The following is a 15,885-nucleotide window of genomic DNA, read 5'->3' as shown; positions in this document are numbered from 1 at the left end:
CAGATCATCCTCCCCTTCACATTTGTTCTGTTTGACTGACAGAAATGGCCAGAAGTATCACTAATTGACTGCATTGCTGTGTGTTATGGCTCCTGGCCTGGCTGATGGCTTCCTTCACCTTCTGTTTCTCTGGGTGTTCTCTTGTGCAGAACACATACACCAATGCAGATAAATTGCTAGAAGCAGCGGAACAACTGGCTCAGACGGGGGAGTGTGACCCAGAAGAGATTTATCAGGCTGCCCATCAGCTCGAAGACCGGATACAAGATTTTGTTCGGCGAGTTGAGCAACGGAAGATCCTCCTGGACATGTCTGTGTCCTTTCACACCCACGTGAAAGAGGTAAGACATAAGGAAACAGCAATATAATCCATGTCTGACAGTCCTTGAACTCCTTGGAAGGAATTTGTATTTGTCATGATGTGAGACAGTGGACTAAAGGTGGCAGTTGTGAAACAGAGCCCATGAGCACCCGTGGTGTCAGAGTGGACAGGGAGGGAGCTTAACTTTTTGTGCTGGCTGTCTGTGTCATACGTGTGCACATTTGCCTTTGCTTGGGGTGTCTGTCTTCAAGGGTGGGCATGGTAGGGGAGAGAGGTGTGAATCAGGAGACGAGCAGGGAAAACAAAAAACTGGAAAGATCCCTTCAACTTCAGAGAAGTGCGTATCTTAAATAGGACCTGCACGCTGTGGGCTGGGTTTCCTTTCTGAGTGTTGGGCAGTCACGTGGCGGAAATTATGATGATTGCCTTCTGGTTTTTATCAGACTACTCTCAGAAACTCCTAAAAGTGAATGTTACATCAAATTGAACGTAAACTAACATAGCCAGCATGATACAAATACTAATGTCATGAGTGTGCTCTTACTAATAAACTTGTGATAAGAGATAATGTGTTATTTGGAGTGTGAAAAATTCTACCAATTTTTAAGTATGAGGTCCTACTCATACCCTACAGATTTATGTTATTCTTGGTAGAGATCATTAAAAAATTAAACTATTATGTAGCTTTTGAGGAAAAAAGGATTTATAATAAAAATAAGATTTTTCAGGGAGACTACAAATTGAGTAAGGTGTCGATTTACTGTATCTTATCTCTAAGGAAAATAATTCTCTGCTTCTCAAAGGACCTTCACAAAATATCACAGTATATTATGACACAGCTCTTTATAAATGGGAAGTTTATTAAAGGGTACTTCTGGGTAATTTGTGATTAAGCACATGGAAGCTTATTATTATAGGATAAGAAAAAGGATCTAGGAAGATAAGACCTCTGGAGGAGTGCAGGGTCTGACTTGCTTTGTTTGAAAAGGCATCTAAGTCCAGGGACAAGTAAAATTGCTTAAAGGAAAAACTCCACGGCAGTCTGGGATGTTGGGCAGTTTGTCTGCAGTGAAGTTATGTGTAACTTGGATGTTTGGGCTCTGGAAAGACCATGCTCCATTCCCTCTGAAACCTTTCGAGGCCATGAAGCAAGTGTATTTGGCACATTACTGAGACCCCAAGAGTCTGTGCTTCTCCCTGGCCTAGGCTGGTGGCTGGCACTCAGTCCTTCTGCCAAGGGGCTGGGACTTGGTAGGCCTGAGACAGTCATCAGAATAGAAAACCAGCACAGCTAACCTTCTTTTTCTCTCTTAATGATGCTGTAACTAAAAGAGACTTTAAACTCTTTACAAAGAGGCAGTTTATTCCAAAGAGACAAACCAGACCAGCAAAGAGAAGAAGGCAGGCCCAGGCTGTGGGAATGAGGAGACATTAGAGGCTGTTCCCCAGACACAGTGGGCATTCTTGTTAAGTCCACCTTTGGTGTTAAGTGAGCATTCTTCCGGGGCGGTTTCCAGTGTGGATGCATGGATCACTAATTCCAGTTCCTCACTCAGCTCCAATAGAGCTACACCACCACTGCCCGCTTCCTCTGTCAGTCTGCCTTCAGTTGTTTTTCTGAAATATAAGTCTAATGAGTCGTCCACTGCTCTTGAACCATCTGTGACTCTTCTTGTATCTGGGAACAGCCAGCGTCTCTAGGTCTTCGAAGCCCAAGCCATACTTTTCCTGGCTGGTCTTGGACTGTCTGATGCTTTTCAGGGCTTCTCCACTTCAGTGCGGTGCCCTGGATTCATACCATTTCAAGACTTCAAGGCTAGGATGTGCTGCTTCCTCTTCCTCAGGCACAGTTAGCTGCTCTTCCCTGTACTTTGAGCTCTGTACAAGCAGTCACAGTGTCGTAGGATTGTGTGTTATCTTTCTTTCCCAATAGTGTTGGTATGTTCACTTGTCTATATCTTATGCATTTTCACACCCTCCCTGAGAGGGAGAAAGACCTGTGTATGAAAGCAGATTGCGCCTTACTTTATTAAGTAGTGACAGAGGCAGAAAGCAGGCCAGGAGCACTGCTCGGCCTCAACCGCCGCAGGTTAAGAGCTCTGGGTGGGTGTTCAGTCACCAGTTACTCATTTGGGCCCCGGGGGCACTGTTACCCCGAATGGCACAGACGCTGTGGGAGAGGCAGCCAGCAGTAGTTCACACAGGGAACTGATAGAGAAGCAGGATGCCTCCCTCCTATAACCCACGCTGCCTGAAATATTTTTCAGCAGCTTAGCAGTCTGAGGTATGGATTTAACTTCCTTTTAGGACAGGAAGTCTTTCATGAGGTAATGGTTTTCACAAAGCAGACACTGAAGGATATCTGGGAGAAAAAGAGGTTGCAGAAGCTGTTCTTCCAGAGGTGCAGTTTGGATTCATTGGTTTTCATAACATCAGCAGCATATAATAAAAGCTTTCCAGGCAGCCGACCAGGGAGTCTTTGTTGTCACTAGGCTTGGAAATTATTTAGAAGTGGGAATACCTTTTGTTTTCATTGACTTAACATTCTAGGAACTTGTAGTACATATGAGTCTGCAGACTAGAAGATCTTAAAAATTTATCTTAAGGTGAAGAGGTTTGATTTTACCATTGGAGAGTTTTCGGTGTACTCATTCATTACTTCTTATATGAAGGACCATCATAGAAGAAGAGAATCTGGCATGTGTACCCTGACTGCTTCCTCTGAAAAGCATATATTAAAAATGACCTGGGGACCCGGAGTTGTGGCTCAGTGGTAGAGCACCTGCCTAGCACATGGGAAGCACTGGGTTTGATCCTCAGCACCACTTAAAAAAATAAACAAATAAAAAATAGGTGTTGTGGCCATCTATAACTAAAGATTTTTTAAAAGAGGATTTTGTAGGCTGACTGTGCCATGTGTAGCAGGACACAAGGTGTCCAGGTGAGCCAGGGTACAACTTCAGGAACCCTGGCCCACAGGTTTGGAATGTGGCCAGATTCTCCTCCTCCATACACTCAGACTTCATCGTAGTCCCAGCCATTTTCTCAGGGAATTTATCTTCTCCTAACCAGCTCAGAATTTCTTCATCCTTCCTCTGCACTGCACAAAAACCCTAAAAATCCCAAGGATGCTTGACAGATTTTATGCAAGAAAAATGGTTTCTTCATTAGTTATGTTTTGAAATAGGCTGTTGACTGAAAACCCACAGAAGTTTAAAACAAGTTTAATGAGTTTAAAACGAAATTAAAATGAGACAAGGGCCAAGAGGAGGAACTCCTACTATGTTGATAGGTCACTAAACATATTAACACATCAAATGAATGCGAAATTGCTAAAAGAAAGAAGTTCTGTGTATCAGTTCTTCTCAAGTAGATCGAACAATTTAAAATTCCCTGCACAGGAAAAGGTGGGGGTAAAATCTTGTCTTTCATTGAGGCAAGTTCATGAAACCAGGACCGTATCTCACCTACCTGTGTTCCTCTCGTAAGTCCCCAGACCTAGAGACACCCAGGAGAAGAGAAAAATTGTGAAATAAGTTGTCTGTTTCTAAATTCAGTGATAGATTTAGTGACTGATATTTTTATTTTCAAATATGGTAATTGCGTAACTATTTTCATCTCTTCATACTAATTCAGCTGATCCTCAGAATTACTTCCTGACTTAATTGATAATTACCTTTGCAATTTGTGGGTTATTTGAGGCAACTAGGTGGTGACTGAGCTCTCAGCCCGTTTGTTGTTCTGGATTGATTCAGTGGTCTTGCATTAATTGTTGTCCTCAGAAGCATGGTTTCCCAGGAAAGATCATTCTCGTTTGAATTGGGCTGCAGTGCGTGCTGGTTAAGTAAAGAAGTCTTGGTTCTGCTTCTGCAAACTTACACCCTGAACTGGGACAAGTTTTTGTTCTGAGTAATGCCTGGGAAAAAGAGAACCTTTGATTTTATTCAGAAGTCAAAACTGAAGGCCTCCCAACCACCTGGAGGTTTTTTGTGTTGCAGCATACCATTCTGGCTTTATTTTTATGCCTCGCAGCTGAGCGCACAGACTTCCTTCTGTATGTGTGCTTGAGACAGTGCTGAGCGTCCCGGGGAAAGCCAGCAGGGCTGCAAGTCTGGCCCTGGCCCCGGTCTCACTCCAAGCAAGGATGGCTTCTGGGCAGCTCTCTGAGCTGCTTGTCCTCTGTCCTCACTGAGCATACTCCAGGAGGGTCCTGGAGACGTACCAGTGCTTCCTCAAGCAGCCACTGCGAGAGGGCCCAGAGATGTCTTGTCTTCTCCTGTGGAGCTGGAGAGCCCCTCAGGAATTTGGTGGTTAAACTAAAACTGAGAAACTCCCTAAAGGTACAGAACGCTTGTGTGTAGACTGGCTGCCTTCCAGCGGGCTCTCCTGACTGTCGGTGGTTCTGGTGCAGAACCCGTGCATGAGAGCCCCTTCTCCCTCAGAGAAGGCTGCCTCTGTGCTCACATGGAAGCCGCCTCTCTAGTTGCTCCTTTATTCCTGTTTCACCAGGTTTCACATAGACTTGTGTGGCATGTGTGCGTTTGTGTGTTAGCTCACTGCTTTCAACACACAGAATCACACAGAATTGTTCTGTCCAGAAGGTGTCCTTGTGCTGCCTACTTAGAGCCGTGTCCCACCCTTACCCCCTCTCTCACTCCTGGCCACCATTAACTGCTGTCCTCTGTCTTTATTATTTTGTTATTTTAAAAATTGTTTCATAAATAGAATTCAAAATTTGTAACTTTGTGAGGCTGGCTTTTTTCTCAACTTATTTCCCTTGAGTCCCATTCATTTTCTTGCATGTTTCAGTAACTCTTTCCTCTTTTTTGCTGAGTAATATTCATGGTATGGATATATCAATTTGTCTTACAATTTACCCGTTGAAGAGCATTTGAGTTGTTTTCAGTTTGGGGCTAATAAAAAAAGAGAAGCCATGAACAGAAGCCATACATGTATGGATTTGTGTGTTAACATAAGTTCTCATTTCTCTGAGATCAGTGTCCAAGAGCACAATTGCTGTATCCTTTGGTTAGTGCAGTCAGGTCAAAAGAAACTGCCACACTGTTTTCCAGACTGGGGGCACCCTGTTATAGTCTATTGTGAGAAATGTATGTGCAACCTCCAGCTTTTTTAACATCTCGGAAATGCAGAACTGCTGTGATAAACTTGTCAATGGGAAAGGTTAAGATCCAAACCATGATATTTTAGAGTGAAAAGTTTATGTGATCAAATCTTAATAATTTTATTTTAACATTAAACTCCTTAACTGGAGTCCCTAATGCATTAAATGAGTTCTGTGTGCTCTTTAAACATTTGATATTTTTTTGTCTTAATGCAAATAAGCAATTAAATGACCACATGTGAATGAGAGCAACAGGAAAGTAAGAGCCTGAGGTGACGGAGCATTAGATTTTGTCTTTGGACTTCTGTTCCCACTTCTGGTGTAACCTGGTCCTTACGCAGACTGCAGTGTAGTGTCTGGCTTAACATTCTCATGAAAAAGAAATCAAATGGTCTCCCTGTAGGTGGGAAAATGAAAAGAAAAAGAAAAATCTGGTCATTTATGTTTTCTCTAAAAATAATAGATTCCCTGTTAGATTCAGAAAATATATAAGAGTATAACTTAGGCCATTATGTTAGCTGTACGTTGCTGAGACCAGAGTACCTGAAAGGACAGCTTATAGGAGGAAAGTTTAATTTCAGCTGGCAGTTTCAGAGGTTCAGTCCAGGGTGGTCCTGTCATTGCTCTGGGCCCAAGGCGAGGCAGGGCGTGATAACAGAAAGGTGGGTATGGTGGAGGAGCCCTGCTCACCTCACATGGGCCAGGAAGCAGAGTGCGAGCAGAAGGGGTCGCAGCGAAGATGCATTCTTCCAGGGGACGCCCCCAGTGACCCAGCTCCTCCAGCCATGCCCTTCCTGCCTATAGTTACCACCTAGTTAGTCCATTCAAACTAGGATGGTTCAAATAGGTTACAACACTTGTAATCTAATCATTTCACCTCTGTAGATTTCCTGTGTTAACATAGGAGATCTGCAGCGACACTTCAGATCCAAGTCGTAACTCTCCTCAACTGGCTGAGCGTTCTGAGACAGGTTACTCGGCAGGGCTGCAGGTCCCTAACTGCAGAATAGGAATAATAAAAGGAAATCGCATATGTAAAGCTCTTAACATACTGCTTTTCTTAGGGCAGCTGCAAATGTTCCCTTTTTCCCCTTCTTTTGCCAGTTTTAACTTACTTGATATAGACAGAATAACACTTAGATGTCTCTAAGTAAGATGCAAAGATGTACCTATGTGGGTGTAATTTGGTCTTCTTGACCTCACTCATCTTTGATCAGCAGTACCTGCCTAAATCTACCCTGCTTAATCCTCCGCCTTTCCTCAGTAATCGCTTTACTCTGACCTGATCAAAACTTGAGATCCCCGCTGGGATGCACAGCTCTGCTCTGTCTCCAGCTTTGTTCCCTCAGAGCCAAGTTCCACTGTTGGAATAACCTTTACTCATGGGTCCATTCATACTGTCATAACTCAGTTTGTACATAGTACTGAATACTTCTGACCCCTGCAAGCAAACGATTTTTTCACCAAATAAATATATATAAAACATTTGTGTTAGCCATTGAAAAAAGGATGGTGTTATGATATTATATAAAAAGGAGCATCCTTTTGTCAAAATAATGTATGTGGAACACTAATTTTTTTCTATAGATTGATTTAAAGTGTGGTTTAAGTTAATGAAATTTCTATTTGGTAATAATGGACCAATATTTTCAAGTAAGAATATTTTTATGCCTACAGAGAAATTAGAAGTTATTGTAACAAATCACAGGGAGCTCTAATATATCTAATACATAATGATCACTGACTCCAATGATTATTGAATGAATTAGTCAATGATATATTATCTTCATTTGTAATTCAGTGTTGCAATATAGATGAAAATATATAACTGTACGCTGACTCCAACTTTTATAGTCTTGTGGAAGTTCATCTCTGAGTAGAGAGTTGCAGATGTCTCTAATTAGCCAGCTGTAGCTAGAACTTCAGGTAATTTAAAAGGTGAAGCACTGTGGCAAAATGCAGTATTACAGGTCCTCAGATGACCAACTGAATCCTTGTGTGCATGTGCAGTCTTGTTCAGTTTCATTAAAAGGACACTTTTATAGTCTTGATTTATTAATTTGATACTGAGCTTCATGAATTAAATATTTTATTATCAAAGAAACAGGACAGGTCTTTGGTGCATGTTTTTGCGTGGGCAGTCTGCACTGCCCTCGTGGTCTTAGTTTGCACGGGCAGAGGAGAGGCAGAGAGATTAACCAAGAGCAGTTACTAACGCGGGGCTTCCCAGGACAGCTTCGCTGCTCCAGTCGAGCAAGGCTTGGAGAGACTGATAAGGCTTTTTTGGTTTTGTTATCATTTGTTTGCCTTCTCTTCCTTTTTAAAAAGCTCAGAACTCAAAAGCAGAAAATCAAGAAATAGTTGGGTTTTCTGTTCTGTTATGTTATGCAGCAAAATACCCACCTCCCTGCCCCCTTTGCTTCTTCCTGTCCTCCAGGAGACCTCTTCACATGGGGCCTAGAGGAGGTGAAAGACCAAAATGGGCGAAGACGTTATAAGAAAAACTTTGGTATTCTAAGTGACGGTTTAGATCCTTCGTATTGAAAGAACTGGAAAATTAGGTCATCAAATTAGGTCTGCTAATCTTTATGGAACTGTGAACAGAGACTCAAGAGGCTGCCAAACACAGTTGTGATTTTTTAAGAATGGTGATTTCATGCATTTACTCAGGTTGAGGTTAATCCTGGACTAGGGTCCTAGGGAGTAGAGGAAGGAGTGACTGAACCCCTGGTGGCCTGCTGACTTTGTTTTGCTCTTCTTTTTAGGTGCAGGGCACGAGGTGGACTTAGTGGGTGGGCATTTAGCCAGGCCTTTTAATATTTAGTTTTTAGACAAGACAGCTAATGAGGGTAGTCTGTTAGGACAATGACTCAGAGTCCGTTGAATGGCTGTTAAAAAAAAAAAAAAAAAAAATCAACTGAGAGTGTCAGCCCAAACCAAGACTCTGCTCTTCCATTCTGATCTCCATGTCGAAGATGCCAGAAGAAGTGTATCTGATAGTGAGATATGACTCATACCCAGTATGCGAAAAAGGAAGCAGTTTCCAGCCCAAAGCCATGGTGGACCAGACTTGCTGACAAAGGTGTGATGGGAGATGATAGGCCAGTTGTCTTGAAGTCCAGCAGACTGGCTTATTTCCTCATGCCACTTCCTACTGGGGAAAAAGACTCTTCAGTGGGATCTTTGAACAAGTACCACGTACCCTATTCAGAACTTCACAGGTGTACATGACATCTAAAGAGATTGCTCATCTGAATTTGAACATCCTGAAAACTTCACTTTTGTGTTCAGAACTATTTGTTTTGAGAACAGAATTGGTCCATAGCAGAAATAATTGTTGCCACGTTGAAACCCTTGCTTATGGAACTGTCAGTCCAGGGATTGTTAGTGAATGGTGTCAGCAGGGCTAGAGGAAATGTCCAGTGTCATTGGCAGATCTCTAGACCCACACAGAAAGCCTGGGAGTAGTTGGATTGGTGTGGAAGGAGTGCACAGTCAATAAGGATCTGCTAGATGACGGATGTTAGAATTAGGACACAATAGATTTCACCAGGAATAAATTAAAATCCATCATAGAAGTTCCACCCATGGATTATAATATATGCACATCTCTTTTGAATCAGAACAGAATTACGATTGCATAGGTGGCAGCCACATGTGTTTAACAAAGAATTGATCTTATACACGTTGCCTGAAAGAGTCCACAGTGGCATGCCCAGAATCTCTCATCTGCTATAGTTAAGGAAAGAATAGGATCATGACCAAGGGGAGCGGTCGCCTTGTACTCTGGCTCCGCTCTGAGGAGAGTGAGCTGATGTCAGAAGGGCTGTAGGTCATGCTGCGCCAACAGAGCTCAAGGAGTAAAGTGTTAGGCCAGGGAAGGGCAGGCAGGCTGTGGGAGTGTGCACTATGTTCAGAGACTTGCAGATTTGTCGTGGCAAGGAAGAATCACACTTTGACTAGCTGCAGACTATCTGAGGGACAGTGGTCAGTCTCCAAATGACCTGGAGTGGGGAGGAACTTTTTCCAAACTTGACATTCCCACTTACCAACTGTTATTAAAGAGAGTGTGTCTCATTTTTTGGTGGAATGAAAAGAAAGTAAAAATAAAATAAAGTAAAATAAAAATCCCTGAATCAAATTCTGTTGTTAGTAGAACTGGGCTTGGTGTCATGTCTGGGTAGTTGGAGGCCCATTGATCCACACTGATCGTTTGCTCTGTGTCAGTCGCTTCGTATCTTGTGTGCCTGGCTGGGCAAGATTGTCAGATCACATGAACCTCCCCTGTCTCCAGGGGCATCTGCCCTCGTACATGTACGAGGAGAAAGTGCTTGGACAGTCCAGCTGCCCAGAACATGCTTCTGGTTTTTCTCCTTGTTTCCTCCTCTTAGATATATTTGAATTGATATTAGTTGACTTTGATTTGCCCTCTGTTCCCATCCCTACCACATATATCCTTCATAAATTTTCTTTCAGCATGTTAAGGGATCTTTTATCCCACCCAAGAATAGAACAGCTCTTCTTAGACCCTGCAATTCGAGGCAGTAGGCGTGTGCACAGTTCATCATTTCAGACAGAAGAATGTTCTGTACGTGGTAGGAACAGTTCTCTTTTTATTCCTGTTTCTTATACCTGAAACACAAGCACAGTTTATGTGCGTGATGGTCACCTTCTGAAATCGCACCTCCAAGTTGCCTTTGTGACTGCCCACTTCTGCTTTAGCTCGCGGCAGCTCTGGGGGGCCATGGCTTCGATGTGTCCCCAACTGCCTTACAGCTTCAGCGCCAGTGCACTTGGTACCCATTCTATTGTCTTTGTCAAACGCAAGAGGTGGGAACAGACAGCAGAGGAGGCGGCTTCTGTGTGCCAAGCCCTCATAGTGAGCGAGTACTTCCACACCTCTGTGGGCATCCCACTGGGTTCTCAAACTGGCTCTGTGACTTAGTGAAGACGTCGAGAGTGAAATAATCCCATTTTATAGAAGAGAAGAGGGAGAGCTCTAAGAATTTCCTCTAGGTCACACATGGGATAGGGACCCAGCTGGTGTGTTGTGCCCTCCTGCTGTGCCCCACCTCCAGATGGAAAAACTTGAGGCCTGTGTTCACTTGTGCCAGCCGCTGACCCACCTGGGGTTTCAGCAACAGTGACTTCCAGGTCTCTGGGCTCTAGGGCTACCATTCACTTAATCACCTGAAAGTCTGGTCCTTTCTCAGGATACCCTGCCCAGGTCCTCTAGGAGTCCTCCATGGCAGCCTCTCCCTCCAATTAGTGAAGAAAGGGCCTTTTCTTCTTGAGGCAAACGTTTTCAAGGGCTTTCTGGCAGAGCTGCCAGGCCCTCAGACCCATGTGAAAAAGAGGCTGAGGAAGGGCATGTACCTGGATCAGACCCAGCCTGATGCTGGGAGTCTTCCCATGCCTTCATCACGGAGGTTTCTCCACAGAACCTCACGTCTCTGCCCAGCCCATCCTTCGCCTTGTATCCTGGTCCATGAGCCAGGTCTGTGTACATGTGCATTCCAGGTATGGTCTGAGTTCAATTTCACCTCCACAGAACTTCTGCCCTATCCAGTGAATTCCCTGGACATTACTCTGCATGCTAGAGACCACCAACCAACTCTGGTGGCCGCTAGGGGGCAGCATTGCCTAAGCCTGTGATTTATCCTCCCTTTTTTTTTTTTTTTTTTTTTTTTTTTTTTTTTAAATTTCATTTTAAGACAGGGTCTCACTAAATTGCCCGGGTTGCCTAAGCAGAACCAGAATTACCAGCTTCAACCCATGGGTCAAAGTAGCAAACCAGGTTGCTGCACACACTCCTCTCTTGCTATTGGGTAAAAATATATCTTTTTGTTAACAGCTTACACAGAAGTACATCTTTTTTTTTTCACCCTTAAAAAGTTTGTGGTAAGAATGTTGTAGGTATCCTAGAGACTTTCCTCATTTCTTTGTTCTGGGGTATTTTGACATCATGTATCATTTTTAAAACTTAAAAATAGACTACGTGAATCATGCCCCATTATGATGTATGTCAGTGCATCCTCAATTGACATCAGGAAGGACCTTTCTCTAAGACTTTTTAAATCCAAGCTGAGTGAGAATATTTCCTGTTGAAGTCGGCAAAAAAATCCTAAAGGGTCAAAGGACTTTCAGGCATTCGACATGGTTTTAAACACAGCCTTGCTCCTTCTATCTCATTTATTTTCGTTTTCCCTTTTAACTTTGCAGTTCCAGGATCAGTTCTTCTCTGCAGCTTTAACTCTTTCTGTTTTCACTGGTGGGCGGGGTGCACTGAGCCCATTGCACCAGGGATACACACTGACACACCCAGACTCTTAGAGGGGTAGGCTGGCCGTTATTGACTACCTGGTGGAAAGTCAGTGGTTTGGCGCCCAGGTATGCATGGCATTTCCCCTGGATCTGAGAGGAAGCAATTTCTATGGAGTCTGACTATCCCAGTGCCTTTTTCTCATACTGTATTATGTTTAGGAGTAAAAAGTTATAAATGTGGGATGGTGTTAAGTTAATAGGAACCTGGATATGTTCTGAAAAATATCTAGAGAAAGATTTTTAAATTTCGTAAATTTTTTCTTCTTATGAAAAGATTTTTCTTAAAAAAAGTAATAGCGGCTATCATTTACTTATTTCTTTAGGTGTATCATCTCATTTATTCTGCCAGGTCTTTCTGTAAGGTCAGGATTTGAACTCATGTATTGGGCTTCGGAATCAATACTCTTCTTAGGAGCAGAGTTTTATTCTAATTGTCCTCATGGCAGAAACACCAGCGGATGCTATCACAGTGACGTTAGGTAGAACACACCCACAGGGCATGCCTCAGGCCAGCTCTAAGCCATTTTTTATATTCTCTTTACCAGTGTATAAAAGTGAGACTTGTTAAAATGTTTCATAAATTAAAGAGTAGTTTTGGTAGCATTTGTTGGAGAAGAGCAATTTTGTAGGCTGGTCCACGCAGACAGGCACTCTGCCCCCTTGCCCCGCACACTGCGTCCTTGAGTTAGGTCACAGTGATTTTGGGGAGAGGCCACTGAGCCCCAGGCAGGGTCAGACCGCCCCACGGTTCACACGGCTTCTGGGGCATTAGTGCAGGAAGGACACTAGCCAGGGTCAGGGAGAGGCTGCACACACCAGTGACCTTGACTCATAGGCGGGAGCTCTAGGGACATTTCCTTTCCTCCGCTCGTGTATGTAGTAACAGGGGTGGGAACAGCTTCATTGGGGCCAATGTATCCAGGTGAGATTTTGAGAGACAGAAGTTAAGTAAATGGTTCATTTTCTTTTTCAGCAGAATAAATACAAATGCCAAAGGCCACTTTTCCATAAATGTCCCTTTTGGAAGGACGAGTGGCCATGTGTTCCAGGATTCTCTCCACTGGGAGCCAGCAGACAATTTCAGGACATGGCCAGTCACTGTGCCACCTTACCCCTGGCATGTGGAATGCGGGTTACCATCTTAAGTGGACAAGGCCTCTGGTTAGATAGAATGTCATGGATGATTTTGGTTAAATATTTTAACTCTTTTAATAAAATAATGCAAATTTGTTTTGATAAGTTACTTGTTGCTCAGAGTCGCCTACTTGGCCCGTACTTGGTTTCTTTGATCAAATCTTGTCTATTCAGTTAATTTTACTCCATTCTTATAATGAGGATAATTAACATGTGTCCAGAGCACTGCTGTTTACACAGGGTGCTCCTGCTGCATCCTCTTCCCCTGGTCCTCTACTAACTCCTTCAGGTGGTATCCAGATGGTATTTGTTCTGACAAAGTGGGTCTCAGAGAAATTGAGTGGTTTTCTTAGGTGAGAGAGCTAATGCTTTGTTAAGGCATACCTTCGGTCTCGATTGCCTTACTTCAAATCTCACAATATTGTTACTCGCATGTAATACCACTGTGCAGTATAGTGGTGTAGAACGTGGCTGACAGCCGCTGAGAATGTTTTCTGTGGAAACTGTTAGAGCAAATGGGAAGATAGCCCAATGCTATAATGATATTATCATTCCTATTATTTAGAAATACAGGTACCATTTTATGAGCATTTAGAGGAAAGGAAAATAAAAAACTCAAGGTAATTGTATTGACAAAAGACCCTATATAGATGGTGCAGAACATCAGGCAATATTTGGTGACTTGGTGAATGGCTTTTTTCATGTTGAAATAAAATACTGGCACAATATATGCCCTAGTGTCCTTTCTGATACTGACTTTAACACTAAGTGTGGCACTTTGTGCAGGTCACTTCATCACTTGGGGCCTTTCCCCCTTAATCTATAAAATGAAAGAATTGAACCAACCTATCTCTAAAGATTCCTTTAATTAAAATTCTTGAATCATGAAATTTGTTAGCATGTGAAAAAAATAGTTAAATAATCCAAGAAAAGTTAAATATTTTGTTGGTATTTTTAGTAAAATTAACTCTTAAGACCTTGGGTGACTTGACCAAAAAAAATAAGTTTTTTACCAAAACATTTCTTTTATCTACATCTGTCTGTCTGTATGTATATGTATATCTGTCTATCTATATGCATATATATGTGTGTATATATATATATATGTACACACATACGCATATACATGCAGGCATACATATTGAGGATTGAACCCAGAGGTGCTTTACTACTTAGCCACATCCTCAGTTCTTTTTTTTAATTTTGAGACAGGGTCTGTAACCTGCTGAGGCTGGCCACAGATTTGTGATCCTTCTGACTCTGCCTCCTAAGTTGCTGGGATTACAGGTGTGCACTACTGTGCTTAGCACATTTCTTATTTTTATATTGACCTTCTAAATTTCAAATGTTCATTGACTTGCAATGGACATTTCTGCATTCATATTCAAAGAAGCAAAGCTATCTAGGGATACTGATGTTTCCTAAGAAAAGACCTCTTCAAAGCTTTACCCTAGTGTGCTGTCACTAGTCATTAGGGAATTGCAGATCTGAACCACAGAGAGATACCACTCATCTGGACTCGCTAGAGTAAAAGATGAGCCACGACAGGGAGGAGGGAGAGGAGTTGGACCCCCTGTGCTGCTGGTGGGAATGTAAGCATGGTGCACTAGTTTGGAAATGTGTGGCAGTTTCTTTAAAAATTAAACATATACCTAGATATGATCTAGCCATTCTACGTGTAGGTATTTACCTAAAAGAAAGGAAAGCACGAGTTTAACAGAGACTGGTACAATATTTTAGCACCTTTTTTTTTGTAATGGAAATAACCCTAATGTCCATGAAGAGATAAATAGATAAATTGCAGTAGATGTATATAAGGAAATGCTATGCAAAACTAAAAAATCAGGAGCTTTTTGTACCCACAGTAGTATGGATGAGTTTCAGAGGAATTAAACTTAATGAAGAGCCAGACAAAAAAAGAATTCATACTATGCAATTCCATTTCTATACTTTTTTTTTTTTTTTTAAATAAAATGCAGGCAAATCTGTAGGGGCTGAAAGCAGATGCATACATGCCAGAGAGGGAGGATGACCCAGGGCATGAGGCAGCTTTCTGGAGGAGATGGTCACTGTTTCCCTAGCAGGAGCCTTTCAGAGGTGCAGGTGTGCATCAAAACTCGCTACATGGGGCACTTTATGAAGTTTACCCCGTGTCAGTCAGTAAAGCTGTCTTACAGAGAAGATGGGCTTGGAAACCGAAGACCCAGCGTAAGAACGGTTTCTCTGCAAGTGCAGTTTGCAGGAGCAGTTTCAACCTGTGAGCCTGGAGGTGGCAGCTGTTGGCAGAGTGGTCTCTTGAGCTGGCCCTTCTGCAGCTGAGGTGTCTGGCTGACGCGAGAAGCAGCGTCCCTGAGGAAGCTGGAACATGCAGTGGAGACCACATGGCCAAGCCACCAGGGCCTGTTCAGCTTAATTAATTGCCCTTTCTGTTTCCTGGAATGGTCCTCCCGAGACCTGAAGGAGCTAATGGCCTCCAGGAAGTAGCCATGCCCATGCCCTATCCCACAAGGCCTGCGGCAGTTCTGGCTGCTCTTGTTCGCAGGTGTCTTTCCTCATCCAGGTCCCTGGGGATGTGTTAGTGGAGGTGGCACTGAGGGCGTGTCTTCAGTGTGCTCTCCCTGGCCTCCCAGGGGACGGTGACCTCTGACGGCCTGGACTGGGGGTGCCACACTGCTTCCGCCCGTCCTGAGGAACGCAAAGCACCTGCCTCCGAGCCACGGTTTAATAATTAATAATGGTGTGTCATGCCTTTGCTAAAAATAAAACTGCCGTCTGCTAGCAGGAGGCTGTCAGAGGATGCCTCCGTGACCAGCGGGCGTCACTGTCAGCGAGTCCTCTCGGGCCTCCAGCGTGCTGCAGCCGGAGCCCGGGAAGGATGGGAGCGAGCGGCTCCCCTTCCCTTTCCTCCTGCTCTCTGGTGCCGCGCCTCCGCCTCCTGCCTGTTTATTTTTCTGCACACAGCGGTGGCGCGCTGCTTTTTGTG

At 43.5% G+C, this 15,885-nt stretch overlaps 1 protein-coding gene across 1 annotated transcript in view; it reads left to right on the top strand.

The window, feature by feature from the left end:
• TRIO (trio Rho guanine nucleotide exchange factor) overlaps positions 1-15,885 on the top strand; it is a 331,715-nt gene that overhangs the window by 179,479 nt on the left and 136,351 nt on the right. Inside the window, 1 exon segment of the mRNA XM_079145182.1 lies at positions 150-341. Within this exon segment, the coding sequence (XP_079001308.1) occupies positions 150-341 (192 nt within the window).

The sequence above is a fragment of the Sciurus vulgaris genome (genome assembly GCF_902686455.1).
Source record: "Sciurus vulgaris genome assembly, chromosome: 6".
NCBI lineage: Eukaryota > Metazoa > Chordata > Mammalia > Rodentia > Sciuridae > Sciurus > Sciurus vulgaris.
Note: the sequence above shows the minus strand (reverse complement) of the source record. Positions and strands in the feature narration are given on the sequence as shown.